Below are 10,296 nucleotides of genomic sequence, written 5' to 3'. Positions count from 1 at the left end.
TTCAGGCTACTTCCTAAGGGAAGCCATAAGTCCTACCCAAATAATTAAAATTCTCGGGCATCCTAGTCTTAAGGACTAGGTTGTAAGACCCACAACTCGGGCCGCTTAGCTTACAGGGCTAGGTCGTAAGACCCATCGTTAGGCAACTTCTAAGGAAGCCATAAGACCTATCCAACTGAAATTCTCTGGGCAACTCCTGATTGGAGCCATAAGCCCCAAACTAAGCAAACTCTCCGGGCAATTCCTAATTGGTACCGTAAGCCCCAAACTAAATAAATTAACGGGCAACTCCTAATTGGAGTCGTAAGCCCCAAACTAAATAAATTAATGGACAACTCCTAATTGGAGCCGTAAGCCCCAAACTAAATAAATTAACGGACAACTTCTAAGGAAGTAGTAAGCCCCAACTCAAATTAAATTCAAACTAAAATCCACTTCTAACCACTTCAGTCTACTCGGGATCCCTGAGAGGAGGCAACCCATGGCTGCTAATCAGATTCCCTGGACACTACGGTCAATGATTGTTAGTGTTGGTAGATTGAAATCTATGGTATACCCGGGACGACGGAACCATGGGATCTTGATCGGGTTTACCTCCATTTCCCCTACTATTGAGACTAAAATTAACTAAAATTTATTTTATCTTTAATCGAGAGTTCTCTCTTACGTTGTAAGAGGGGTAATTAACTATGAGTGCTTGCGCTCATAGGAAGTAAGAACCCCAGATCTATAAATCCTGACACTACCCTCAGGGAAAATCTGGTTAATTTCAATCTGACTTAAGGGAAATGGAATCCTATAGCTGCAAAGCAGGATTCGTGCATTCGTGCCATTTTTCTTGAGCCAACACTCTTAAGCCAAATTCTTATTTTTTTAGAATATTTTGGATTCATTTATATAGGATTTATCATTTCTTTGGCTTAAAGAGAGCTTTAAGATTAATTTAGGTATGATTGAATGAACTTAGAAGTGGATGGAATGACTTTTTTATTTTTAGAAATTTTTTCAGAGCTATAGGTTATTTGTCTTTTCATTTAGCCATTTAGTTTGAAGAATATATAAATAGTTTTAAATAATTCCACAATAAAATTAATATCATTTATAATCCTTTCAGGGTTTATAAAACACTAAAAATTATTATCACAAATATTTATAGTTAAATTAACATATTTAATGATTTTCCAAAAAATTAGGAAAAAGAAAACCCTAGCATAAAGAGGCTTGAAATATTTTTTTCAAATTAATTTTGTATAATCTAAACCCTAAATGCAATACAACTTGTTTTAGTCAAGTGCGTAGTCATTCTATTGGAATTCAATGGCTACAAATGACCTAGGGTTTGGTTTAGGGAAAGGATAGCTCTGATAGGAATGCGATTTCATGCATTGGTGGTCAATAATCCACCATTTCGTTGTCCTTTGCTTTGAGTTCTCAAATGAGAAGAGTCTGTAGAAAATTATTGGATTTCTATATCTGTACGAGGAAGAAAACAAGTGTTTTGTATAAAAACATGTTCACAAAGATTTCTTAATCAGTCCTAAGGCTTGATGGAATCGTTATACACATCCACACGGTTTAAAGACCTAGGCTTCCTAAGTTTGAGGGAATTTATCTCACCTGAGCTAGTGTCCAATAGTTTTTTAGCCGTAGTGCCTTCGTTCAGATAAAACGAAGGTAACTGAAATGACAAGGCTGCTTTTAGGATTGCTTGGGACGTCGTCTCTATCACAATCTCATCGGAGTTGGTTGGTGAATGAGGAAGAAAAAAAGGTAGGACGACAATCTAAGAGGTTGTAAGTTTGCTTAAAATGTTTGACAACAATCCATGCAACCCATCTCTTCTCTCCTCTTTTCTTTCAGCTGAGCACTATCCCCACAACTGAAAAGTTCGTAGCCTCCAAAAGCCTTCACAGTACCTTTCAGCTTCAATTTCATCTCAGATGAATAATTGATGAGGACATCGACAGACGTTTTCGACGAGTATATCAGCGCAGGAGGCGCAGCTCGATGGCTACGAGCCACAGCATTTATTTTGATGTTTAGTTCTTATTTTGATGTTTATGTATTAATTGCTATTTACGATTGTACCTTTTTTTTAATTGTCTTGAGTTGTAGCCCCAGGGACATTTACGTCATTGTCTTTTTTGTTTCCTTATGCCTATATATTGTGGTCTCCTCTATTGTATCGGATGATGATTATGAAATAAAATTTTATGTTCTTTGTTTGATCTCTAAGTGAGTTCATGAGAGGAGAGACCATTGGTCTATGATGCACCGACACACCTCTTAAAGAGGGTATGCAGTGTCGGACACGTGTCGGACATGGACACGCGTCGGACACGGCATGGACACGTGTCTGACACGGCATTGGAGTGTCGCAATTTAAAAAATTAAAATTAAAATCGGACACGCGTGTCCGGTTATTAAATGATAAAATCGTTCATTCTATTTTGCCTTTTCCGCGAACTAGAAGCCCTATTTTTCTGATCCACGAAAGAAATTTTCTAGGGCGGACCGGGAGAGCTCGCAGTCGACACCAAACGAAGCCCGTTGCCTTCGTCTCTCGTTCCTTCGTCATCTCTGCTCGAGTCGAGGCCAAGGAGAGCTCGTCTTTCCCATTCCTTCATTCTTGCGTGATTTCTGCGGTCATCCGAGGCAAAGTTCGCAATCAAGGCCAAACAGAGCACCTTCTGCGCACAAGAGAGCCAAGACCTGTAAGTGGATTTTGCCATTTCTTCTCTTCATTGTTGAAAAACCTAATGTACATGCTCAGTACCGATAGGTACATGCTCGGTACTGCTCGGTACATGCTCGGTACTGCTCCGTACATGCTCGGTACTGCTCAATATATGCTCGGTACCGCTAAGTACATGCTCGGTACTGCTCAGTATATGCTCGGCACCGCTCAGTACATGCTCGGTACCGCTCAGTACGTGCTCAGTACCACTCAATACATGCTCGGTACCGCTCATGTTGTCTTATTATTAGGATATTTTGATTTCACTTTATATCAATTTAATTTAATTTATTCATATGTATGATTGATTTGTTAGCAAAATGAGCTCTGCTGCTGGCGGGAGTGGATTAGGTGAAGGTTCAAAAGAGCATCGAGATGTTATAAGCTAAACAAGTTATCATGAAATTGATTTATTATTGCTTGTCATTTTTACTATATTGTCACCTTTATTTCTATATATTATATTAAAAAATTATTAAGCCGTGTCCACGCTGCACCCGTGTCCTATATTTTTAAAAATTGTCGTGTCCCGTTTCGTGTCGTGTCGTGTCCGTGTCCGTGTCGGTGCATCATAGCCCTTGGTGGGTGAGAGCAAGACCTTTCAACCGTCGGAGGATTCCATGGTTCGCGGCCTCGACCTTTTCTTCTTCCGTTACCTACACTTCCTTCCCTAGCCAATCACCCGCCGACTTTTCCCCTAACCAAATCCCTCTCCTTCATCCAAAATCCCAAGCTTCACCCCCATCCTGCTGCCCTTCCCTTAGCCGCCCAAGCCGCCGGCCACCAGTCTAGTCGCCGGCCGGTGGCCCTCCCCTCTCCCCCCTCTACTTGCTCAACCCGCCGGCCCACCTCCCCAAGCCATCACATTTGAAATTCAAATTTCAAATGTTCATTAATCACTTTCCTAAAATAAGTCTAAGTAATTAAGAAAGTTACTTAATTGTATTTCAACTCAAATTTGAAATTCAAATGCTTTCCAAATGCTAGCACGTAAGTTTGGAAACTTCTCCTTTTAAATAAAATCTGAAATTCAATTCAGATTTTATTTAAATCATTGTTTATTGCTCTGGACCTACTTAATTAAACCTAAATCCCTCTCCCCCTCTCTCTATTTGGCCGGCCACCTATCCCCCTCTCCCTCTCTCGCCTATTTCATTAATTGCCACCAATTAATCCTCCTTAATTCCCTCCTAACCGCTGGCCCACTTTAATGGCTTAGTTTGAATTTCAAAATTAATTCCCTCCCTCCCATCTTTATCAAAATCTGAATTAATTTCAGATTTTTGACTTCTCCCTCCCTCCTCTTCTCTTCCCTAAGCCACCCGAACTCCCACCGTCCCCTCCTCTTGGCCGCCTCTCCTAGGTAGCCGCTCCTCCACCCCTACTTTCCAATTGCACCCAAAGTCCTCTCATGATCATGAATGGCGGATCCGGCAGTTGATCACGGCTTTGCTTACAACGCCCAAGGCGAGATCGACATCCTACTCTCTCCCTTCTACGAGCCGGATTGGGAGCACGACGGCACAGTGGAACGCTACGTCAACCGCATCATTTATTTTCTCGCCGTGACTATCGAGCTTCAACGACCAAGAACCCTATGGTTCCTCATCGGACGATCCTTGCCTCCTCCACCTCCGGCTACCTTCCCAACAACCAAGCTCCTAGGCTCTTCCTTCCTAGCGGTCATCTCACTTCTGGTGTGGAAGATCTTCATCCGCTAAGCCTAGAACCGTAGAGAGAGAGTAACCCTCAATGTGTATAACTCAATATTAAATTTCGGATTTGTGTTATAAGCTATTACATTACGTTCGCCTTTGTATTTGATTGAGAGTGTCTTGGTTAATCTTCATGTACCTCTTTGCCTAAGCAAGTGGAAGACCGCTAATTTTAACATTTTATTTTGATTTGATGTATAATTTTATGATGGTTAACTTTTAATAAATTCTCTTGTTAATCTCTTGTAACTCCGTGCATGTATCACATCAATAGTATTTCACCTCCCTTCTCTAATAAAAAAAACCTCTCCATTTTTTGGATGAGCTGCTGGAAGAAGGGATTATATGACTTCTTCTTTCAGCTTAATAGAAAGAATTTTTTTTGCAATTTTTGAAAAATTGAAGAACATAAAATGCTACTTTCTAGAAAATCTCAAGACGAAGAAAAGTTGCATCTTTCATCTTCCCTAGTTGCAGGTGCCCTCTCTCGCTTTTATCTGGAAAATTGAAAACAAAAAAGTGCCAGAACTCCCTGCTCTGTTTCACTCCAGTCACTCCTTTCTCTCTTTGGAAAATTGAAACCAAAAAAGAAATGCCTCCCAACGTTCTTGATTTCTTTTGCATATACCAACCAGGATGGCAGTAAAAGATCATCGGGCCCCCATTTTGTTAGGGAATAGCGGCTAGGATGTGATTTTAGTACCTTTGATATTTTCAGCCGTAGATAGGACCAGAGACCGTGGAAAAATAGCTATGGCTGGGTACTATTTTCCCTCAGCATGCAATTTCTGCCCTCTAATCTGCATCCATATGATTTGGGAAGGCTTAAAAGAAGCCAAATTCAGACATGCGCTGCCCAATTTTGGTAAAATTGAACCAGGTAAGCCAATTTAAATTCAATTAATTTTGATTTGACTCAATTTGAGTCGATTATACATGATTTGGCTCGATTTAGTTCAACTTTACAAGATTCGTCTTTATTTAATTTAATTCGACATAATCTGACTCGATTCAACTTGATTTGAGTCATTTCATCTCTTAAAAAAATAACATATTTTGATTTGATTCAACTGAACTTAATGAAATTAGTGTAAAATTGAACAAAATAATTGAATAAATTGGATTGATTGATTAAATTAATGGATCCAAGCTAGCTTTGGCAAAAAAAAAAAAAATGAGAGTTGGATTAGTATTAATTAGTCATATTCAATTAAATCGATTCGTCTTGGGTGACTCGGGTCGAAGATTGAGTTGAAATTTTATTTTAATAAAATTGAGTCGATGATTAAAAAATTCAGCTAACTAAGAGCAGAGAGAAATATTTATCCGGCATGAAAAAAGTTCTTCAGTGATCTTCATCACCTACAACTAATTAACGCTTGATTTCAAGACTACTGTTCCCTCTCCCTCTGTATGTTGATCTGTTGGTACATGAGTTTCATATATTTCCATCAGATTTATTATACAAAGTGATTTAGATGTAGGTAATGTCATCATCTAAAATACGCTCACAAATAAATTTATTTATATAAATAGGTATCGTGCAACTTGGATGTGCTATGCACATCAACTCATTTGTTAAAAAAATACCAATTTTATTCATGGAGGTCATGCAAAAGAAAACTTGTATTTCCAGCAGAGTATGATTGTAGATATTTGATAATTTTTTTTTTCAACGGTGTCAAAGATCTAGGTAGATTACTCATACTGCTATTTTTTTCCAAATTTTTTTGGTTCAACTTCCTAGAGTTTCTTATTATCCACCACATTTTGTTTTGCTTACCATGTTTTGTTATGTCCATAGCTTTGCAACAAGTGAAAGGCAATGGGTAGAAGCCCAGGTTGAGAATGCTAAGCAGCAAGCTATTCTCTTGATGCTCAAGTCTCAAATTTCATCTGATGAAGCTCACATTCATCAGGATATTCAATCTCTTAGGTGAATTTTCTCCTTGCAAAACTATACGGTGTTGACAAGCAGTTCATTGTGGTTTCGTGTTAACTTTTTGATTTCCATAGACATCACGCCATGCAATCTTTCACTCTTGATGATATTATTTGCCATAGTTTCGTTCCATGTTTATTAATGTGAATATAATATTTGGGGTTTGATGTGATGCATGGATGGAGTTACACAAGAGTTAAAAGAGAATTAAATTCTAGCTCAACCAATTATATAATCATGTATCAAAGTTAATTCGATTACAAGGAATTCGTGATGTTCAACTTGCAAGGCAAAGAAATTTCAACAAGATAGCCAAACTATTTAAACAAACACAAAGGAAAACATAAAGCTAAGGCTAGTAAATAAAAATCCCACAATTAATACGGAGTTGTTCACACCTTGAGACCTTTTTCTCTCTTTCCTACAAAGACTAGGTTGAGCGGCGGAAGATCGTCCAAACTAGTATTGAGGTTGCCACGAGGAGGGAAGAGCCAAGGAACGGCGCCGTGGAGAAGGATCTCGGAGGTGGAGGGGGCACGGTAGATCGACCTTTGATGATCCACATGTAGACGGAGAAGTGTTCGTCGATGGAATCCACTAGCGTTGGTAGGATTCGGTCCAAGTATTCTTCGACGGTGTCGTCGAAGTCAAAGCCGACGTCGAAGAATTGTGACCTGAGGATGTTAACCCTTCCGTTGTTGTCGTACTCAAACCCGAAGTTCCACTCGGGTTCTTCCATGCATTCTTGCAAGTGAGAACGGGTGGTCGCCGCAAGAGGGATCCCCAATGGGAGGGAGAGAGTGGTGGCGGCTTGGAGAGGGGAGAGGATTTGAGCCGTGGGTTTAAAGGAGATGTGGGATTTCGGTTGGGAGGGAGAGAGGGGAGAAGACGTGCCTGCTTTGTGTGAGAAACAAAAAAAAAAAAAAAAAACAACTTAAGATCTCAAGTGTTTCCTATCAAAATCATTATGCTACAACACACATTCATGTAAATAAAGAAAATGCTTAATTTGGGGTAATCTGGAACCCAAACACATCTGGATCAAGAGGGGGGGGGATCCGGCGGCAGGGGCGGGTGCTGGATGGGGGAAGTGGAGTCGGCAGACGGGCTAGCAGGGGCGGGATTAACTTGGCCGGCGGCCAGTTCTCTGACCAAGTCAACAGAGCTGGCGACAAGGAGAATTGGAGAGGGAGTTCTAGAGCTTGGGAGCAGCAATTTTATTTAAAAAAAAATTCAGAATTTCTAGACTCACTCACCTCTTCTTCAAGCTCTCAAAGGGAAATAATAAGAATTCTGGAACTCACACAGAGATCCACGAAATTTCCATCAAGAACTCACGGAGAGAACTAGAGGAATGGAGAACTCACAAAGATATCACTAGAAGCAAATTTTGTTCAATCATTCAATAATCTCATACAAGATACAAGGGGCCATATAAATAGGCTCCAAATAAAAGTAAATGCAAAAGTCTAAAATGCCCCTTGGGGCTATAAGAGCAACTAATACCCTCAGGGGTAAAATGGGAAAACTAAGAAAATAAATAGATAACATATAAACTGCTAGTACAAATAAAATCAATAATAGAGGCTCTCCATCATGGCCGTCGATCTCCGTGGTCGTCTCTGATAGACGCGCCGAAATCTCCTATCGATGACCTCATCAGGGTTATGTTTTTCTGATCTCAAACGGGACTGCAGCATGAATGCATGGATTTTTCAATGCTTTGTAAGCAAACAATTATATTTCAGTGGTCACTCTTCAATCATTTCTCGAATGCTCTAGTTGTTAAACATCCGTAATTCAGTGGTTATGCAGTTCTATAACTGCAACAGAATGGTTGGCCCCTTGTAACATTTGTTATGAAGAGCTGCTTTCTGACTAATCAGAAGTGTGATTTTATACTCTTATCATGTGTGGCATATTCTGATCCTTTCTGTTAAAGAATCACTGGGAGAAATGGAGAATACACATTTTATTCTTCTCTCAACCTACTATTTCTCTGCATCAGTAAATAAGTTAACATACTTTTTAAATTTAAAGAAAAGCACAAGTTAGTTTGCATTCCTGTTTCTGTTTTATATTTTTGTATGCCATACTGGAAATTTTTTTTGATACAAACATATGCTTTTCCTATACTGTCCTGTTTTATGCAACACTTTCAAAGATGATATTGACAATTCATGGTTCAAACCAATCAGTTCCATTGTTTTTTTTTTGTTATCCCTTGTAAAATGGGAATCAACGATTAATAGCTTTTGCTAGATCAAAAGCATTTACTGGTTCTTTCCTTCTCAAAATCTAATTTTTATTTTATCAGTAGCGTTCGCATGAAATTTTTCCTAATATTATTATTTTTTGAATTACTTTCGGAAAAATATAGAAATGTTAGTCTATTTGAAGTTAATATTATGGGATATTATCGTCCTGAAATAATTTAACTAAAATTAGAAGTTAAACAAAACGTTAAAGCTGTCTAAACTAGTGGAAATGGAAAAATAAAAACTCTTTGGATGAGTCTCAAACTCTGATAACAATACCGATATAGAAATTTTCCCTCTATCGGTTCTAAAGGTAATCACAACTATATATATTTTTATCATTTAGGAGAAAGCATTCTGAATTGGCTGCTGAACTTTCCAGTTTGCATCGCAAGGAGCAAAAATTCCTTTCTGAGGTATTGAGTACGTGTCTTTTCAAATTTTCAATCCTGCCATACTTTTGTGCTCACTATATGTTTTATTAAGCTTCAAGCATGTTGCTGAGAGATTTTTTGTATTTCACTGAAGTAGGGTCAAATATTCATTTGAAAGTTATGTTTCTGTTTACAGTTGTGTAGCCCTCTGATGTGATCAAGTTTTCCATTCTTGATAAAACTATTTTGACATGTTCTGCATATTTAAGAATAGGGCTACAGTCCTTGGATCCTTTTTGTCTTTTTGTGGATGAATAAGCTGGGGATTATTGATGTAGGACTATGATGCTTGCAAATGATTTTATTAAGAAATTGCACAAATTCTTGATTAGAAAAATAACAAAGAAACTTGCTAATAAATAAAACAACGAATTAAAACGTAAGAGGGGTCACTTTTGTTTAGGTTAAGTTGCACATCCAAAAGATTTGAATATTCAAAATAACATAGAAAATAACATTATGCAAAAGTAGTAGTTTTCAACAAAACCCATAGTCTAACAATGAGATTTGTAAACAAATGAATGCGCTCAAATTCCTACGTTTACTAAGCTTAGCAGAATCGGACGAACATGTCCTTCGTGACTACAATCACATCACATGAAAAGGGTTAGACTTAAGAAATACGGGAGGAGGAGGAGTAGAAAACCTCCGTCAAAGATCGGTGGCAATCCTCCACTCAACGATCTAAAGTTGTTCTTCAATCGCTTCCACCAAGGTGTCCAAGATGCGTTCGATGTAGTCTTCAACCATCTGATCGATCCTCGGGTTGACGTCGAAGAAGGTTGAATGGAGAATGCTTATGAAATCGTGCTCATCGTAGGCAAGTTCGTAGTCGGTGTCAGGATCGACCATGCAATGGATTCGCGTACGGAGTGGTATCGATGGCGTCTTCAAGGTTCGTTGATGTTCTTGAGAGAAGGGGGATTCTCACAAGAAACAAGAGCTAGGTGGAGGAGAGAGTCGGCTAATGAAAGAGAGTCGCTAGGGGCATTAAGAATAGGTTGAAGGGGAGGTTCAAATTCCAAAATCTGAAATAAGTTTCAGATTTTTGAATTAGAGCGTAGAGGATTAGGAGGGAAAGTTTAATTCCTAAAATCCCCAGGACTTGGAGGGAAAGTTTAATTCCTAAAATCTGGGTGGGGAATGAATGAGAGAGAGAGAGGGATTGGAGAGAGAGAAGGGGCGGGGAGAGAGAGAGGGAGGGGGGAGG

At 39.0% G+C, this 10,296-nt stretch overlaps 1 protein-coding gene across 1 annotated transcript in view; it reads left to right on the top strand.

Annotated features, from left to right (window-relative positions):
- The window catches only part of LOC110099426 (AUGMIN subunit 3), a 61,420-nt gene that overhangs the window by 19,219 nt on the left and 31,905 nt on the right, over positions 1-10,296 (top strand). The window contains exons 2-3 of the mRNA XM_028697937.1: positions 6,257-6,388; positions 8,999-9,068. Coding sequence (XP_028553770.1) covers positions 6,327-6,388; positions 8,999-9,068 — 132 coding nt within the window. The 5' untranslated portion in view covers positions 6,257-6,326. The remainder of the gene's footprint in view (positions 1-6,256; positions 6,389-8,998; positions 9,069-10,296) is intronic.

This window comes from Dendrobium catenatum, unplaced genomic scaffold, assembly GCF_001605985.2.
Source record: "Dendrobium catenatum unplaced genomic scaffold, ASM160598v2 fragScaff_scaffold_1022, whole genome shotgun sequence".
In the NCBI taxonomy this organism is placed as follows: domain Eukaryota; kingdom Viridiplantae; phylum Streptophyta; class Magnoliopsida; order Asparagales; family Orchidaceae; genus Dendrobium; species Dendrobium catenatum.
Note: the sequence above shows the minus strand (reverse complement) of the source record. Positions and strands in the feature narration are given on the sequence as shown.